This window comes from Vicia villosa, linkage group LG7 (assembly GCF_029867415.1).
Source record: "Vicia villosa cultivar HV-30 ecotype Madison, WI linkage group LG7, Vvil1.0, whole genome shotgun sequence".
NCBI classification, from domain to species: Eukaryota; Viridiplantae; Streptophyta; class Magnoliopsida; order Fabales; family Fabaceae; genus Vicia; species Vicia villosa.
The window spans coordinates 64,613,929-64,634,906 of NC_081186.1; the positions used below are offsets into that span (position 1 = coordinate 64,613,929).

A 20,978-nucleotide genomic window follows, 5' to 3' on the forward strand; every position below is an offset into this window, starting at 1 on the left:
CTTGAAAATGACTCATGAAGGAAATGCTCAAGTCAAGGAGACTAAAGCTCTCGCTTTAATCCAGAAGTATGAAGCCTTCAAGATGGAGGATGATGAAGACATTGAAAAGATGTTTTCAAGATTTCAAACTCTTACTGCTGGATTGAGAGTTCTTGACAAGGGATACACCAAGGCTGATCACGTAAAGAAGATCATCAGAAGCTTACCCAGAAGATGGGGTCCTATGGTGACTGCATTCAAGATTGCAAAGAATCTGAATGAAGTTTCTCTGGAAGAGCTTATCAGTGCCTTGAGAAGCCATGAAATAGAGCTGGACGCAAATGAGCCTCAAAAGAAAGGTAAGTCTATTGCATTAAAATCCAATATCATGAAATGCACTAACGCTTTTCAGGCTAGAGAAGAAGATCCGGAAGAATCAGAATCTGAAGAAGAAGATGAACTATCCTTGATCTCCAGAAGGCTAAATCAACTCTGGAAGAACAAGCAAAGGAAGTTCAGAGGCGTCAGAAGTTCAAAGAAATTTGAACGTGGAGAATCTTCTGATGACAGAAGATTTGACAAGAAGAAGGTCATGTGCTATGAATGCAATGAGCCTGGACACTTCAAGAATGAATGTCCAAAACTTCAGAAGGAAAATCCCAAGAAGAAGTTTCATAAGAAGAAAGGTCTTATGGCAACCTGGGATGAGTCAGAAGATGATTCAGACTCTGAAGATGAGCAGGCTAACTGTGCGCTGATGGCGACAGAAGATGACGGATCAGAATCTACATCAGAATCAGATTCTGAAGAGGTATTTTCTGAACTTACTAGAGATGAGTTAGTTTCCGGTCTAACAGAACTTCTGGAATTCAAGTCTCAGATTAGTCTCAAATACAAAAAGCTGAAAAAGCTATTTGAATTTGAAACAAAGAAGCTTGAGTTAGAGAATTCTGAATTAAAAGAAAAACTTTTAAAATTATCCAATAACGTTGGATCTCCTTCTGATTCAGAAAAATCCACTCCTAGTCTAAACCATATTCTGAAAGAATATGATTTAAGTTTCAGGAAGTTCTTATCTAGAAGTATTGGCAGAAGTCAGCTAGCTTCTATGATATATGTTGTGTCTGGAAACAAAAGAGTCGACATTGGTTTTGAGGGTGAAACCCCATACAAACTTGAACCTGTTGATGAAATGAAATTCACATACAAGCCATTGTATGATCAGTTCAAGTATGGCCACTCCCATGATATTAGGCACACTTCACATGCTCAAAGTTTTCACATAACACACACCAAAAAGCATGTGACACAACCTAGGAAATATCATGAAACTCACATTAAAAATTATCATGCTGTTCCTCCTATTGCTTACAATGTTAAACCCAAGTTCAATCAGAACTTGAGAAAATCTAACAAGAAAGGACCCAAGAAAATGTGGGTACCTAAGGATAAGATTATTCCTATTGCAGATATCCTTGGCTGCAAAAAGGACAAAGCACAACATGTCGTGGTACCTGGACTCTGGATGCTCACGACACATGACAGGAAGAAGGTCTATGTTCCAAGACCTGGTGCTTAAGTCTGGAGGAGAAGTCAAGTTTGGAGGAGATCAGAAGGGCAAGATAATTGGCTCTGGAACTATAAAGTCTGGTAACTCTCCTTCCATTTCTAATGTACTTCTTGTAGAAGGATTAACACATAACCTCTTATCTATCAGTCAATTGAGTGACAATGGTTATGATATAATCTTTAATCAAAAGTCTTGCAAGGCTGTAAATCAGAAGGATGGCTCAATCCTATTTACAGGCAAGAGGAAGAACAACATTTATAAGGCAGATCTGCAAGATCTTATGAGTCAGAAGGTGACTTGTCTTATGTCTGTTTCTGAAGAACAGTGGGTCTGGCACAGAAGATTAGGTCATGCTAGTTTGAGAAAGATTTCTCAAATTAACAAACTGGATCTTGTCAGAGGACTCCCTAATCTGAAATTCAAATCAGATGCTCTTTGTGAAGCATGTCAGAAGGGCAAGTTCTCCAAACCTGCATTCAAGTCCAAGAATGTTGTTTCTACCTCAAGGCCATTAGAACTCTTGCACATTGATCTGTTTGGCCCAGTCAAAACAGCATCTGTCAGAGGGAAGAAATATGGATTAGTCATCGTAGATGATTATAGCCGCTGGACGTGGGTAAAATTCTTGAAACACAAGGATGAGTCTCATTCAGTGTTCTTTGATTTCTGCATTCAGATTCAATCTGAAAAAGAGTGTAAAATCATAAAGGTCAGAAGTGATTATGGTGGTGAATTTGAGAACAGATCCTTTGAAGAATTCTTCAAAGAAAATGGTATTGCCCATGATTTCTCTTGTCCTAGAACTCCACAGCAAAATGGAGTTGTAGAACGAAAGAATAGGACTCTGCAAGAAATGGCCAGAACCATGATCAATGAAACCAATATGGCTAAGCATTTCTGGGCAGAAGCAATAAACACTGCATGCTATATTCAGAATAGAATCTCTATCAGACCTATTCTAAATAAGACTCCTTATGAATTGTGGAAGAATAAAAAGCCCAACATTTCATATTTCCATCCTTTTGGATGTGTATGCTTTATTCTGAACACTAAAGATCATCTTGGTAAGTTTGATTCCAAAGCACAAAAATGTTTCCTTCTTGGATATTCTGAACGCTCAAAAGGCTACAGAGTATACAATACTGAAACATTGATTGTGGAAGAATCAATCAATATCAGGTTTGATGATAAGCTTGGTTCTGAAAAACCAAAGCAGTTTGATAATTTTGCAGATTGTGATATTGATATATCAGAAGTTGTTGAGCCAAGAAGCAACGCATCAGAAGCAGAGCTTCTCAGAAGCAAAGAATCTGAAGATCAAGTATCAGCTTCTCTGGAGAATCTAAGCATTTCTGAAGAACCATCTGTCAGAAGATCATCCAGACTCATTTCTGGTCATTCAGAAGATGTCATTCTTGGAAAGAAGGATGATCCAATCAGAACAAGAGCATTCCTTAAGAATAATGCAGACTGTCAATTAGGCCTTGTATCTTTGATCGAGCCAACTTCTGTTGATCATGCTCTAGAAGATCCAGACTGGATAATTGCTATGCAAGAAGAACTGAATCAGTTTACAAGAAATGATGTTTGGGATCTTGTTCCTAGACCAGATGGATTCAATATAATCGGTACAAAATGGGTCTTCAGAAACAAGCTCAGTGAGAAAGGTGAAGTGGTAAGGAACAAAGCCAGACTGGTGGCTCAGGGTTATAGTCAGCAAGAAGGGATTGACTATACAGAAACCTTTGCACCAGTGGCCAGGTTAGAATCTATTCGTCTATTAATTTCATTTGCCACTCAACATAACATCACTCTCTATCAGATGGATGTTAAGAGTGCCTTCTTAAATGGTTATATAGATGAAGAAGTTTATGTTCATCAACCTCCTGGTTTTGAAGACTCTATGTCTCCTAATCATGTTTTTAAACTAAAGAAATCGTTGTATGGATTGAAACAAGCTCCCAGAGCTTGGTATGAACGCTTAAGTTCTTTCCTTCTGGATAATGGTTTCACTAGAGGAAAAGTGGACACTGCTCTCTTTTGTAAAACCTTTAAAAGGGATATTTTAATTTGTCAAATATATGTAGATGATATTATTTTTGGAACATCTAATGCTACACTTGGAAAGGAGTTTGCTGAGTCTATGCAGGCTGAGTTTGAAATGAGCATGATGGGAGAACTCAAGTATTTCCTTGGAATACAAATAAATCAAACATCAGAAGGAACGTATGTTCACCAAACCAAGTATGTGAAGGAACTTCTGAAGAAGTTTAATCTTCTAGACTGCAAAGAAGCCAAAACTCCTATGCATCCAACATGCATCCTAGGTAAGGATGAGGTAAGTAAGAAGGTAGATCAGAAGTTATACAGAGGTATGATTGGATCTCTTCTATATTTGACTGCTTCTAGACCTGACATTCTGTTTAGTGTTTGTTTGTGTGCTAGATTCCAATCAGATCCTAGAGAATCTCATTTAACTGCTGTTAAGAGAATTCTAAGGTATCTGAAAGGTACTACTAATGTTGGCTTAGTTTACAGAAAATCTAAAGAATACAACTTAGTAGGATTCTGCGATGCTGACTATGCTGGAGACAGAATTGAAAGAAAGAGTACTTCAGGAAGTTGCCAATTTCTTGGGAGTCATTTGATCTCCTGGTATAGCAAGAAGCAAGCAACTATTGCTCTATCAACAACAGAAGCAGAATATGTCGCTGCTGCTGGTTGCAGTACACAGATGCTCTGGATGAAGAGTCAGTTAGAAGATTATCAGATATATGAGAGTAACATTCCTATATTCTGTGATAATACTTCTGCTATATGTTTATCTAAGAATCCTATTCTTCATTCAAAGGCTAAACATATTGAGATTAAAAATCATTTCATAAGGGACTATGTTCAGAAGGGTGTTATATCTTTAAACTTTGTGGATACAGACCATCAATGGGCTGATATCTTTACAAAACCCCTGGCTGAAGATAGGTTTAAGTTCATTCTGAAGAACATCAGTATGGATTTATGCCCAGAATGAGAAGATGAGAAGTTCTTACGTATGAGTATCTTCTGAAATTAATGTGGATTTTTTTTAATCAGAAGTTCTGATTGAAATCTTTTAGAAATTATGATTCGGTTATTACTAACGTTTCATTGTCTAAGTTGATTCAGAACCTCTTTTAAAGCAAAACAGCTGTAACGTTTTATCTCGGGATGGTAAACCTGTCGTTACTGTTCATGGATAAGCGCGCGTGCAGTTGAAGGGACGCCGACCATAGGTAACTGTGCTAGTCACCTCATTTGTCTTTATTATCTCTCCTCATGTCACGTAACATTAAATGCTATCCATCATTTGTTTCATTTTATTTTCTTTTAAATACTCTTCAAACGCTTCTACTTCCCTCTTATATTTTCTCTATTACACTCTGTCTATGTTTTCCTTCTCTATCTCTTTGCATTCCTCATCAAGTTTTTTTTTCTCTCTCCTGTTTTTTTTTTCTCTTGCTCAAACACAGTTTTTTTTAAAAAAATCCTAGTTCAAACCTAGCGTTCATCTTGAATCCTTTGTCTGGATCTCTTAATCATGCTCTAAGACTGTTGAAGATCTCTGACTCAAAGGCGGCAGATCTCTGCATATCTCGGGATGGCTCTCCTAATACCTCTCAAGTCAGACCTCTTCTTTGATGTTGTTATCAACTTTCACCCAAAGACAGAAGACTTTCTTGAGTTATGGGAAGAGGTTAAGAATGATATTCTTAACTTCTATGTTAAGAGAAAGCCCCGTTTGCAACAGCAGTTCTCTGTCTGTGAACTGTCCCTCTCTTCCTCTTTGGTCTCTGGGATCTCTCCTACAGTGGAGGTTCTAGTCTGGAAGACAAGAAGACCACAGGGATTCTTGATGGGTTGACACAGAATGTGTCTTGCTAGGGTTTTGTTTTTATTTTTTGTAGTCATTTCCTCTTGGGATGACTTTTTATGTATTTGCTAGGAATGTTTCTCATCTTGTTAAACATAAGAACCTTTTGTAATATCTTTTGATTATCAATGAAAAGTTTCTTTGTTTTTACATTCCAGTGATTTTATTTGTCGTTTTATTCATCTGAATCTTTTGAAACATTCTTTTTGATGTTATGACAAAAAGGGGGAGAAGATAAATGATAAATGATTTGATTAATCTATCAGTTGCTGGGTAAAGCTCCCACACATTTACTAACAAGAACTGCAAGTTCTATATGGTTTAAGTGTTTTGCAGGTATAAAGAAGTGAAGAGAATCTTCAAAGCAAACACAAGAAGCAAAACCATAAGAAGTGTTATTCTGTAAAAAGAATAAGCTCATGGAAACTGAAGCAAGCTGAGTGCTGTCAAGCTTCAGAAATCAGAAGCAAGAAAGAAGAATGAATCAGAAGCACTGATAATAGAATTTGATCCATATTTGTCTATTTTCTCTGACAAAATTCTATTTGCTCTGATACACTATTTTAGCCTATATGGCTCTGATACATATCATGTGTTCGAATATACATCTTATGTTCTGACTCGTTCATGCTGACTTTTGTCGTTTAGTTTTTGTTCTGTAACATTTCAGGATGTAGAGATGCTCTGATGATGCTCTGGTACATTCAACAATGTTCTGATACAAATCTAGCATGAAGTGATGTTGGTAGAAATTCAAAGCTCTGAAGCTATCCGAGGGAAGCAGAAATCAGAAGCTGTGAATGTTCTAAAGATCCAGAAAACTCAGGTTCTGAAGCTGTCCTAAATGGAAGCAGAAATCAGAAGCTGTGAATGTTCTGAAGATCAAAGAAATTCAAGTTCTGAAGCTGTCCTAAATGGAAGCAGAAATCAAAAGCTGTGAATGTTCTGAAGATCAAAGAAATTCAAGTTCTGAAGCTGTCCAATGGAAGCAGGAATCAGAAGCTGTGAGTGTTCTAGGGATCTAAAGAAATTCTAGTTCTGAAGCTGTCCAATGGAAGCAGAAGTCAGAAGCTATGAATTCTCTGAAGACAGAAGCTTATATGATCGTCTCTACCGAAATAATCAGGGAAGTCTTTTATTAAAGTTCTTCGAGTATTTATTTCAGGGGGAGATTATTTATCTCAGGGGGAGATTGTTAATCTCAGGGGGAGACATATTCATATGCTTATGCTATAGCTGTGTAATTTGTCTTTTGCCGTCTGCTCTTTCTGATCGCAAATTCATATCATTTATATATGTTTTTGTCATCATCAAAAAGGGGGAGATTGTTAGAACAAGATTTGTTCTGATCAATTATCTTAGTTTTGATGATAACAATAATATGAATTTTGCTTAAGATAATATGGTACTCTAATCCAATGCAATTTCCTTTTCAGGAAATATATAAAGAGTATGCATAATTCAGCGCTCAGAAGCTTTGTCTCAAAGGGTTCAGCATGCAACATCAGAACATGGTCTGGCAAGACATCATAAGATGGTCGAAGCAGAATCAGAACATGGGTCTATGGAAGCATCAGAAGAACATGAGATCAGAAGCAATGAAGTTCTGATGGTATCACGCACAGAAGCACTTCAAGGTCAGAAGATCAGAAGATGCTTTGCACCAAGCTGTTTGACTCTGATGATATTCAAACGTTGTATTCACAAACATCAGATCAGAAGGAAGTACAAGTGGCAAGCTACGCTGACTGACAAAAGGAACGTTAAAAGCTATTAAAGGCAACGTCAGTAGACACAGCGTGAACAAGGCTCGAGGTAGTTGACAAAAGCGTATAACATTAAATGCGATGCTGTACGGAACACGCAAAGCATTAAATGCACTCAACGGTCATCTTCTCCAACGCCTATAAATATGAAGTTCTGATGAGAAGCAAGGTTAACGATTCTGAACAAAACAACTCATATTAACTTGCTGAAACTCTGTTCTATTCAAAGCTCAGAATCTTCATCTTCATCAAAGCTCACTACATTGCTGTTGTAATATATTAGTGAGATTAAGCTTAAACGTTAAGAGAAATATCACAGTTTGTGATAATAGCTTTTAAGAAGCAATTGTAATACTCTTAGAATTGATTACATTAAGTTGTAAGGAACTAGAGTGATCGTGTGGATCAGAATACTCTAGGAAGTCTTAGAGGGTATCTAAGCAGGTTGTAACTAGAGTGATCGTGTGGATCAGAATACTCTAGAAAGTCTTAGAGGGTATCTAAGCAGTTGTTCCTGGAGTGATCAGTGTGTGATCAGAAGACTCTGGAAGACTTAGTTGCTGACTAAGTGGAGAACCATTGTAATCCGTGCGATTAGTGGATTAAATCCTCAGTTGAGGTAAATCATCTCTGCGGGGGTGGACTGGAGTAGTTTAGTTAACAACGAACCAGGATAAAAATAACTGTGCAATTTATTTTTTATCTGTCAAGTTTTTAAAGCTACACTTATTCAAACCCCCCCTTTCTAAGTGTTTTTCTATCCTTCAGTATGTATGTGATGGTGGAAAACGTCAGTTATGGATGGATCGCAGCCGTAGCCGCTGATGATGGTGGTGGTCTACATGGGTTATCACGGTTTGAAGCGCCGTGGTGTGGAGGTTATGCGTGGTATCGGTAATGTTGGTAGTGCTCCAGTGTGTTTCCGGATCTGTTTTGGTTCCTTCGACACCACTGCTTTTTTTAATTTTTTCTTCTTTTTTTACTTTGTTGTGTTGTAACTTGCAGGCTGCATCTCATAATAATGCTTATAAGGGGTTTTTTTTCTTTTTATTTTCGTTTCACGATTTGTGAGGTGTTTTCATTCCATCTCTGTAATATTTTCTATTTTTTTGTTATTTTATTTTATGAATTTCATCTCTGTAATATTTTCTATATTAATCATGGATATTTTCTGTATTAATCATGGATATGTTATTTGCGTGATATATGTTGTTTCTTAACTCATGTTTCTTTTTTATTTAAGGGCAATGCCATCAACTACGCTGGAAGAAGAAGGGGAAGAAGTGAAATAAAGAAGTGGAAGAAGTGAAGCCTGAAATATTTGATTATCTTAATAGTGCTGAAGATTCTTTGTAGAAAATATTTATGAATGCATTATAGAAATCATTTACTCAAACCCTTGAAAATCAGATAACAAGGAGTAGCAAAATCTTTTGTAACAAAGAAACCATAATGATTGAGTTTTTTTCTATTATTTTATCATGCGAAAAATATTTATTTATCCATTTTTATTTGATGATTACTGTTTTTTGTGTTTGTCCTTAGATGTTTGGTCATATGGATTGTTATAGACTAACACTTAATCCATAAACTCATTTGTCCCAATATATTATTCAAGTTATTTATAATTATAATTAATTTAAAAATAATTTATGAATAAAACATAGTTTACCTAATATAATAATTTACATAATATATTTTTGATATATATTTTTTTTAAATTGGTTGTGCCTATATTTTTTCTTTAATATATTAAAGCAAAAATAGTTTACTATTTGAAAAAATAATAAAAGAAAGAATAATTATGGAAACGGGGTTTTATATAATATATAAAAGGAAAGAAAATAATATAAATTTTAATAGGGAGACATTTTTCAAGTATATATATATATATATATATATATATATATATATATATATATATATATATATATATATATATATATATATATATATATATATATATATATATATATATAACAAATTTACTAATGATTGAAATATTTTTATAATTAATGACAAAAAATATCTATATAGAGATAACTATATTGATTAAATTAATTTTATATACGAGAAAACATAACTATAATTATGAATATTATTATTACACATTTAATATAAATTTATAATATTAAAATTATTGATTGATTGCAATTTTTAATTTTGATTTAATGTGATTGTAATTTTTTAACTTCTTATACACCTGTTTTCTTGATATGGAAATTGTTTCGTGAAGTAATTGGTATCTTATTACAAAATGATGTTCAATTTTTTATACTTTAAGTGCAAATGTTAATAAATAGACTTCATTGATCGATTGAATATTATGTTTGAGTGATATTTATAATAAATCTTAATAATTATCGAAATTATAAATATAATAATATGTAAATAACATAATATTTTATATTAATTCATAAAACTAAAGAATATTTTATTTAAGTCAAATTAAAAAATTAAGTTTATCACTATATATATATATATATATATATATATATATATATATATATATATTAAAATTACTTTTAAAAAATTAATTTTATAAAAATATTATTGATATTTATTTATTGTAAGGTCGAAAAAAAATATAGAATGTAATAAAATATTACAAATTAAAAATGTATAGATAATTTTAAAATATATATGGAAATAGAATCAAAGAATAAAGAAAAAATATGTATATTAAACATTTAATGGTAACATAAATGACAATATAAATGATAAAATAAAAGAAAATAACTATTGTTAGAAATTACTTATATTACTACTAATACAAAATAAATTCAATAGATCAAAAATAAGATCAAAGACAAGATTTAAAAAAAAAAACTAAGATATAGACCAAATATCTCTTATTTTATGCCGCCAATATACACAAAATATACGAAAAACCATCAAGCAATTTAATATCATCATTCCTCATTGAAATATTTGCTATGAGTTTTTTCAACAAATTTTTATAACATTAATATCAAAAGATCAATTTACATTAATGTGTTTCTTTTATATATATATATATATATATATATATATATATATATATATATATATATATATATATATATATATATATATATATATATATATATATATATATATATATATGTAGGGAGCGTATCCGGTGAGAACTAATATTTATGTGAGAAACGAGAACTATTAATATCAATTGTTGGATTTCATTAACGATTAAGATTTAAAATTTTTAATATGAAGATCACCTCACTGAATTTTATCTCTTATGCTCAATATTTAAACTTTCCATATGAAGAGATTCTTACTGAAAATAATTTTACCTGATGAATTAATCATTATTAAAATAATTTTTATAAATATACTTAATTTTAGGATATAAATATAAAATATAATTTAAATATATTTATTATTTTTATTTGAAATTAAAATTATTTAAAACTATAAATATTTTTCAAGACCAAAAACATAATCCCAAAATAATTTTTTTAAAATAATCATAAACATAAACTTTATACTCATCTTACTAGTATTAAAATTATTTTTAAATAAATATGTCATAAAATTCTTTAAAAGTATTAACTCTTAAAAATTAATTAAATTAAAAAAATTATTTTAAAGCTATATCTTGCATATTATAAAATTATATTTTTATAATTTATTTTGATAAATTAATTGTTGTAGACTTATTTTGAAAACCAAATAAGCCTCCCAATGTTTTAATAACAATTTAATCATCGTAAGAAAATTTACTAAAATTTCTTTTACAATAATCACTTAGCTCATTCCTGAAATTATTCCAAAAGAAAAAATCTAAAACAAAAAATTAGTTTTAAAATAATCAAAAACATAAATTGTTTACTTATCTTACTAGTATTTAAATTAGTTTTAAATAAAACTATGTCATATAAATTTCTTTTAAAATATTAACTCTTTAAAATTAGTTTAATTTAAAAAAATAAAAAATTATATAGTGCATATTATAGAATTTTACTTTAATAATATATTTTGATAAATTAATTTCTTACTTCATAATATTTATTAAATTTTATACGATGATTAAATTGGTATTAAAATATTGGAGACTTGTTTGGTTTTCAAAGTAAGTCTACAACAATTAATTTATGAAAATAAATTATAAAAATATAATTTTATAACATGCAATATACAACTTTAAAATAATTTTTTTAATTTAATTAAATTTTAAGAGTTAAGATTTTTAAAGAAATTTATGACATATTTATTTAAAAATAATTTTAATACTAGTAAGACGAGCATACCGTTTATGTTTATGATTATTTTAAAAATAATTTTGTTTTAAAAAAATTTATTTTGGAATTATGGTTTTAGTCTTGAAAAATATTTATAGTTTTAGATAATTTTAATTTAAAAAAATACTAAATATATTTAAATTATATTTTTTATTTATATCCTAAAATTATGTATATTTATAAAAATTATTTTAATAATGATTAATTCATCAAGTAGAATTATTTTCAGAATCTCTTCATATGGAAAGTTTAAATATTGAGCATAAGAGATAAAGTTCAGTGAGGTGATCTTCATATTAACAACTTTAAATCTTAATCGTTAATAAAATCCAACAATTGATATTAATAGTTCTCGTTTCTCACATAAATATTAGTTCTCACCGGATACGCTCCCTATATATGTATATATGTATATATATATATATATATATGTATGTATATATGTATATATATATATATATATATATATATATATATATATATATATATATATATATATATATATATATATATATATTAGTTATAAAATAGAAATCAGTTACAATCAATTAATTTAATTATCATAAATATTACTCTACATTTTTGTTTATGTCTTTTAATATTCTTTAAGTACTTATTCAATTCTATATGTTACTCCCTCCGTTTTTTATTATAAGTCGTTTGGAAAAAAAAATTGTATTTAAATATAAGTCGCTTTACAATTCCAATGAATAATTAATGCTATTTTTCCTATTATATCCTTAAATATATATTATTCTCTCTCCTTTCAATTATATAAATTTATCTTCCACATGTCATTAATGAAGGATAATTTTGTAAAAACCTTCATAATTTCTCATTTTCATACAACAATTATTATTTTTCTTAAACTGTGTGAAAAGTCTAAAACAACTTATAATAAAAAACGGAGGGAGTATATTAAGAGTCTCAAATATTCTTTAATATTCTTTATGATGTATTAAGAGTCATAAATATTTATTAATATAAATCTCCTACACTCTTTTCTTACCTAACACCCACTATTAATTTAAATCGTGAATATAGTGATATTAATTTGATAAATATTTGCTACTAACATATATGGTTGTATTAAAAAAATAAAAATAAAAAATTAATATAATTCCGTATTAATTAAAATTATTAATATAAATATATAATACTAATATATAGTTATATTAAGGGTTGTGACTACTATATAGTTATATTAAATTTTTTATTATTAAATAATTATAATAAAAATCATAATTTATATGAAAATATATCGTTTTTATATTTTGAATACAAGAAGATATAGTAGTAAAAAATATTTTTTCAATAAATATTGAGCCATATTATTAATTTTATCGAAGATGTTAATTGTTTACAATAATAATAAATAATTATATTAACAAAAAGCATTGATAAAATATTTTATAATAAAAAATATATAATAATAATAATAATAATATAATAGATAAAATATTTGTTTCATTTTAAAGTTAATAACCATGAGTATATATTATTTAACTATTAATATAGTTATTTAGTAATTCGAAAAATATTTTTATAGGCTTTAATTTGTATATTAATAATTAATTAAAAAAATACAAAACACTAGCAATAAAATTATTTTATGTTAAAAAACTATTAAAATTATTTAATTGGTAATCAAAATTCATTAGGTCAAAAATTAATCTTATCCATTAATTGAATCATAAAATAAAATAAATATAAATCAGTTACAATCATTTAAATTAATCATCGTAAATATTAATTTAAATTTTTGTTTTTGTTTTTTAATATTCTTTAAGTATTTATTTAATTGTATATGTTATATTTAGAGTCACAAATATTCTTTAATATTCTTTATGTTATATTAAGAGTCATAAATATTTAATAATTTAAATCTCCTCCACTCTTTTCTAGCCGTAACACCCATATTATTTTAAACCGTGTATATAGTTATATTTATTTGAAAAATATTTGCTGCAAACATATATGGTTTTTTAAAAATAATAAAAAATAAATTAATATAATTTAGTATTAATTAAAATGATTAATATAAATATATGATAATAATAATAATATATAGTTGTATTAAGGATTGTGACTATTATATAGTTATATTAAATTTTTTATTATTATATAATTATAATAAAGATTATAATTTATATAAAAATATTTTACTTTTTAATACAAGAAAATATAGTAATCAAAAATATTTTTTGGAATAAATATAGAGCCATATTATTAGTATGATAATAAATAATTATATTTTAGTTATAAAATAACAAAAAGCATTAATAAAATATTTTATGATAAAAAATCTATAATAATAATAATAGTAATATAATAGAAAAAATATTTGTTGCATTTTAAAGATAATAACAATGAATATATTATTCTAATTGTTAACAAAATTTGAATATTAACGGGAACACGAAGTTACTGATGATTTTTTTGAATATTAACATAAACATTAAGTTACTGATAAATTTTTTGAACATTAAGAACAAATTTGGAATATTAACGAGAACACGAAGTTATTTATCAAAATAATGAATATTAACGGGAACAAGGAGTTACTGATGAAAATAATAAATATTAACGGGAACATGAAGTCACTGATCAAAATATTGAATATTAACGAGAACAAATTTAGAACATTAACATGAATATGCAATTAGTGATCAAAATAATGAATATTAGCGATAACATGAAGTTACTGATCAAAACATTGAATATTAACAGGAACATGAAGTTACCGAATAAAATATTTGATATTAATGAAAACATGAATTACTGATCAAAATATTGAATATTAACATAAACATGAAGTTACTGATCGAAATATGGAATATTAATGAAAACATGAAGTTACTGATCAAACTATTGTATATTAACTGGAACAAGAAGTTATTGATCAAACTATTGAATATTAACGGGAACATGGAGTTATTAATTAAAATATTCAATATTAACGGGAACCAATGTTAGTAAGTTGAAAGTAAATGTGAATAAGTTTATTGCATTGGACAATCGACATTGTGTTGTTTGTTCTTTATGCAGGTCAATATTAACATATAAACTTTATTTTCTTTATTACTTTTTATTTTCAATATTCAATTTTTTTAATATTAGTATTTTTATAACTTTTTCAATTTTAACCTAGATTTAATCTTTTACTAATACATTTTCCTTATAATTTTTTTGAATATTAACAGGAACAAATTTGAAATATTAACGGGAACACGAAGTTATTGATCAAAATAATTAATATTAACGGTAACATGGACTTACTGATTAAATAATGAATATTAACGGGAACATGAAGTTAATGATCAAAATATTAAATATTAACGGGAACAAATTAATTTGGAATATTAACGGGAATACAAAGTTACTGATCAAAATAATGAGTATTAGCGGGAACATGAAGTTACTGATCAAAATATTGACTATTAACGGGAACATGAAGTTACTGAATAAAATATTCAATATTAATGAGAACATGAGTTACTAATCAAAATATTGAATATTAACAGAAACATGAAGTCACTGATCGAAATATTGAATATTAAGGGTAAAATAATATTTATTAATCAATATATCACAAACTTTGATCCAACCTATTGAAAAGAAATTTTGATATTTTACACATTTGTTTTTAGGACATTTACTTCTACAATAATTATATTGAACAAAATAACATTTTTCCTATCATCTTTTATTTCCCTCAATCACTATGCGCGAAAACGACGGGTACCCGTGCGAACGCACGGGTAAGACACTAGTTTTATTATAAAGGATTTCACATCCGGTCTTGATTTACACCGATGTGAAAAGTCTATTAATGGAAAATTAAAATACGATGGCATTTTGGTAAATAAAAAGAAATTTTGTTATAAAGGACCTTTACATCAGGCGAACTCCTAGTTGAAAAGTATACTTTCGGCAAATATTTTTTGTATCGTATCCACAGAGATTGGGTGATATTACCGCCGTTCTATAGTTGCAATCATTTTAAAATGATAAATAAAAATTGGTTTGATTTTTTTTTAGAATTTATCTCGAATTTTAGAAACAAACTAAGATAGTAAAATATGATTTTCTCAAATAAAAAGTGATTTGCCAAGATTAGTGTTCACTATTCCAAACTCATGCATTCCCTTAAACCATGTATATGAATCTTAATTTCATGAATACAATCTAGTATTGTCTCAATATCATTTATTCCTAAATAATATTGTAATAATTGTTAATTAAAACTTTAGGTAATTTCTTCACCTAAACATGCATCTAACCATCATTATCTAGCAATACAGGTGATAAACAATACATAGATCTATTTCTACAATTCATGCATTGTTTGAATAAATCTCTAAAACAATATTTATATTATCTTTTTCAACAATAATATAAATCAAAGATAAGATTTCAAAACAAGAGATTCATACTATATTCAATCAATGAGAGATTCACATACATGAATATTTAAGAGAGATACATAGAGTTATGAGGAATAGCTACCTCTAATCTTAGCAAAGAAAAATGGTTTAGTTCCTCATCACCATGGTTGCAAGCTCACAAGAATGATGAAATTCGTTTTTGGCTTCTTTCCTTATTTTCTCTCTATTCTGTCTTTTCAAAATCAATAATAAATTAAAAACCTAAGTTATGGAGATATATCTCAAATTACACAAAGTTTTTTCTTCCAATAAGACAAAAAGAAATGATTGTTATTCCTCTTGCCTCCTTAAGTGACCAATAGAAGTGAATAGCCCCAAAAAGTGCTCTTTTGTTGTCTACCACTTCACATGCCTCCACAAAAGTCAGAATCTTCACTTAAACACGCTGACTGGATTCGCTAAGTTCGCGGCGCCAACAGGAGGACGCGGCGCCAACTGAGCTGACTTGGACATTTCTGATTTTGACTCAGTTCGCGGCGCCAACGTCTGGATGCGGCGCGAACTGGCTTAATGATGACTCCTTCCTTGGTTTCTTGGCAGCTTCCTTGTGTTATCTTCGCTTGTATCCTCTTTGATCAATTCATGATGTGAAATTCTACAAAACTAGCAATGAAAGTGAAATACCTACTCAAATAGAATTAAAACAAGACTAATTACATATTTACCTATTGTGTGATTAAAACCATACGATTTGAATAGAAATTAGTTAAAAGGGACCAATAAAAGATGTGAATTTTACTACTATTTGGTCCCTAACACTCCTTAACCGATGTGAAATCCTGAATAAATTTTTAAAACACGCTAGAAGTTTAATTGGAAAATAAAAGCAAGTTTTGTTATAAAGGGACTTTACATCGGGTAAGCTCCTGCACCGATGTGAAATCTTGAATACATATTTTTAAATTTCACAAAAAGCCTAGAGACTACAAACCCATTTTCTTTCTCTTTTCTTTTGTGTTTCTGCGCGTGACCTCAAACTTATTTCCTTCCGCCGTTCCTGACCGTATTGAAGAATTTAATTTGAGTCTGACCTGATCTGTTTAAAAAATTAAGGCCTATGTCTAACTGATCACCTATTGAAGACTTTATCATAACAAGAAAAACATTTTGGATTAAAGGAGCGTGGGTGCGGGAGTATCAATAGACTAAAGTTTTTTATGGCAATTAGGTTTTTTCCCAAAATCGATTTGAATAAAATGGAGTGGCACAATAGTTCAGGTAGGAGAGTATTCAAACATTTAACACCAAGGTGGGATGTCTTCCCTTACGGAGGCAGCGGCAAGAAAGGCGAAGGTTCGAACTTACAATCCATTTTCTTTTCTGAGATTCCAGATAGAGTCAATGCGAAGGAAGTTTTCGAGTTGTTTGGTTGTATTGGTGAGGTAGTAGAAATTGAGATACCGCCTAGGAGAAACGGATTTGGGAAAAGATTTAGTTTTGCTAGGTTTATAGAAGTTGAAGATGTCTGGTTATTAGCGATAAAACTTGACAATGTAATTATAGACGGAGTAAAGATTCACGCCAATCCTCCAAGATACAGAAGAAAGCATGAAGGAGAAAGGGATGCGGCGGGAGGTAGCTTGCATTTCAATTCTAAGTCTTCTTAGGGCGGTCAGAGGATTAGAAAAAGAAGATTTGGAGGGGACAACATTGTTGGGATTAAATCATTTATAGAGGTGTTTCTGAACAAAGACAAGTGTGAGGGCGTTAATAGTCATCCTGATATCTTAAATTATAGTTCCGATACTGAGGATGTCAGCAGATTATCGAAGGCGTACATGGGCAAGGTTGTGATTCCTGGGATGTCTTATAACATAAAAAATAGCTTTGAACTGGAGGGGTATTTTTCTGTAAGGGTAACACCTTTAGACGCTAACTTATGTTTGTTTGAAGAGAGTGAAGAAGGAGAAATTGCAGATTGGAAGATAGTGAAGAAGGAGAAATTGCAGACTTGATCAGGGAGGGAGAAACATGGTGGAAACAATGGTTCATAGAGATTCAGAGATGGAAGAAAGAGGACGTAGATAATGAGAGAGTAACGTGGTTGAGGGTGTTCGGAGTACCCTGTCACGCTTGGAATGTCAATTTTTTTGAAACTCTGGCATAGAGAATTGGAACTTATATGTGTGCTGACGAAGAAACTCTTAGGGCTGTTAATTTGGATGTAGCAAGGTTTATGGTTCGAACAAATTGCACAAAGGTGTTAAACGAAACAGTAACGGTCTTGATAGATGATGTGGAATTCAAAATCAAAATAATTGAAGATTGGCTTGGCCCTCTACGTATCAATGTGAGGCATAAGGCTACTGAAGTTATAGAGAGGGATAATTCGTCTTCAAGTTTAGAGGAAGGTTGGGATAAACAGACAGGAGAGGAGGAAGAGGGAATGTATTCATAAAGTGAATCAGAGAGATCTACTGCTGGATGAAAGTTGGGAGAGGAGGTTAGTTTGGCTTCTATAGGCAATTCATATCCTATTATCTCTTTTGATTCAGAGGCAATGGGAAAAGAAGGAGAACTGGTTTAAGTATCGAATTCTTTAGGATGCAGTTTTGATGAAGCAATTGGTTTTGTTTAGAGGAAAAATTTAGCTGCGTTGGCTTCGGTTGCAGGGAAACAAGTCAGGTCAACAGGTTCAGAATCTGATAATGCATCAAAAGTTAGTGGCTCATTAGACACTATTTTCATGAATAGAGAGGTGTCTCATCAACTGTGCAGTCGTAAAGACGAGATCGAGATCAAACACTAGAAAGATAGAAGCATAGAGGAGTTGGTTGTGCCTATTTCAGAAAAGAAGATAAGGAAGAAGAATAAGCTCTTTGGTATCGTTGCTCCTAGGGAGGCTTCACAACATTCTGTTTACGAAGAAGGCAGAGTTGATGTGGAGAGCAGATCCAAACAGGTGACGGGGACAAAGAAGGCGGAAGTGGAAGATGAATTTTTCAGCATGGATTATTTTGTGCAGCGATCCTATAACTGACTCTGACATGGTCAATTGCAATTCCAGATTCTGGGATAACGTTGAATCAACAACATTATAAATCAAGGAAGTGCAGATATTTTTTTAATTCAAGAAACTAAACTGAAGGAGGTGGATCGTATAACTGCGAAAGGTTTTTGGAGTAAGGAGAACATAGGATGGTCTTATGCAAAGTCTAACAAAAGAAGTGGAGGGATGGTGACTATATGGAAAGAAGATATGTTTGAAGAAATTCTTAGTTTCAGAGGGGTTGGTTTCCTGGGAGTTAAATTGAGTTGCAGAGGGAATTGTTTTTATGTGGTTAATGTGTATTCTCCTTGCTCTCTTCAAGATAAAAGAACTTTATGGGAGTCTCTGTTGGAGAAGAAGGCGATATTTGCGGATGCTGAATGGGTCTTGGCTGGGGATTTCAACTCGGTTAGAAACAAAACCGAAAGGAAAGGAAAAATGTCGGGAGGTAAGAATTCTGAGACGAAGAGTTTTAACAATTTTCTGGATAGTATTAACTTGATTGATGTTCCTTGTAAAGGCAAGAAATACAGTTGGTTTAGTGGTGACAATAAATCTTTTAGCCGGATTGATCGGTTTCTTATTTCGGGGGACTTGATTAATGCTTGGGGAGTAGTCGGGCAATTTATAGGCAACATAGATATTTTAGATCACAGTCCGATGTGGTTAGTGATTGACAAAGAAGATTGGGGCCCAAAACCATTTAAGTTCAATAACGGTTGGTTTGATAACAAATTTTTTCTTCCTTATGTAGAATCTTCTTGGAAGGATATTAAAGTTTATGGCAGGAGTGATTATGTGCTGAAGGAGAAGCTTAGATTATTGAAGATTCGGTTACATGATTGGAATGTGGCGGTATATGGCAAGAATGATTTAGAAATTAAAGAGGGAGTCAAAGCTATTAATGTGGATGATGAATTTGTAGAATGGTGTGTCGATGATCATCGTGTTGAGGAGGTTGTTCGAAGGCGAAGCTCCGCAACTTGTAAGCTCTGGAATGATATGAGGATTAAGGACAACTTGTTATTTCAAAATTCTAGGCTAAAGTGGGATTTGGATGGTGATGCAAACACTAAGTTTTTTCACAGTGTGATGAAAGAGAGGAGGAGATTGAATCACATTGGTTCAATTTCTACCGACAGCGGATTTTTGGCGAAAGTTGGGGAGGTGAAGGATGGATTTTGGTCTCACTTTTCAAGCAAGTTTGTGGAAGAATACATTGGCATACCTACTTTGGATGGCTTAGTTTTTAAAAAGTTAAATGGTTCTCAAGTTTCTTCCCTGGAGGCTTCTTTTTTAGAAACAGAGATTAGGGATGCTGTTTGGAGCTGCGATGGCTCCAAGAGCCCCGGACCCGACGACTTTAACTTCCTCTTTTTAAGAAAATGCTGGCTTTTCATCAAGGAAGACTTCATTATGTTTGTCAATGATTTTCACAGGTTTGCAACTTTATCTAAGTCTATTACATCCTCTTTCTTATCGCTTATTCCGAAGAAAGAGAATCCGTTGTTGTTAGACTATTACCGCCCAATATTCTTGGTGGGCTATCTTCATAAACTTATTTCTAAGTTATTGGCTGCAAGGCTAAAAAAGGTTCTTAAAGATATTGTGTCGGATTGTTAGACAACTTTCGTTCCAAGTAGACAAATTCTAGACGGGGTACTAGTCGCGAATGAGATGGTGGATTATGTATCAAAGGAGAAGGAAGACTGCATCATTTTCAAAGTAGATTTTGAAAAGGCATATGATAAGGTTAGTTAGGGGTATCTGAGGTATATGATGCGAAGAATGGGTTTCAGGGTTACTTGGATGAGGTGGATGGAGGCGGTTGTTTTCAAAAGTGACATGTCGGTCCTGGTGAACGAAATCCCGACAAAGGATTTTTGTGTAGGAATGGGTCTTAGACAAGGAGATCCTCTTTCTCCTTTATTTTGTTTTGGTTACGGAAGGTTTGACAGGGTTGGTTAAAAACCTTCGGAAAATGGAGATTTAAGAGGCATAAACATCAAAGGGGAGTGTCAGGTAGATATTTTGCAATATGCCGACGACACTTTACTGGCGGGAGAAGCTAGTTTGAA

General features: G+C 30.9%; 1 protein-coding gene across 1 annotated transcript; it reads left to right on the plus strand.

Annotated features, from left to right (window-relative positions):
• The first annotated feature begins 19,086 nt into the window (after window positions 1-19,086).
• On the plus strand, window positions 19,087-20,523 carry LOC131619219 (uncharacterized). Its single transcript, XM_058890342.1, has one exon. The coding sequence runs from the start codon at window positions 19,087-19,089 to the stop codon at window positions 20,521-20,523; it is 1,437 nt and encodes a 478-aa protein (XP_058746325.1).
• The last annotated feature ends 455 nt before the right edge of the window (window positions 20,524-20,978 follow it).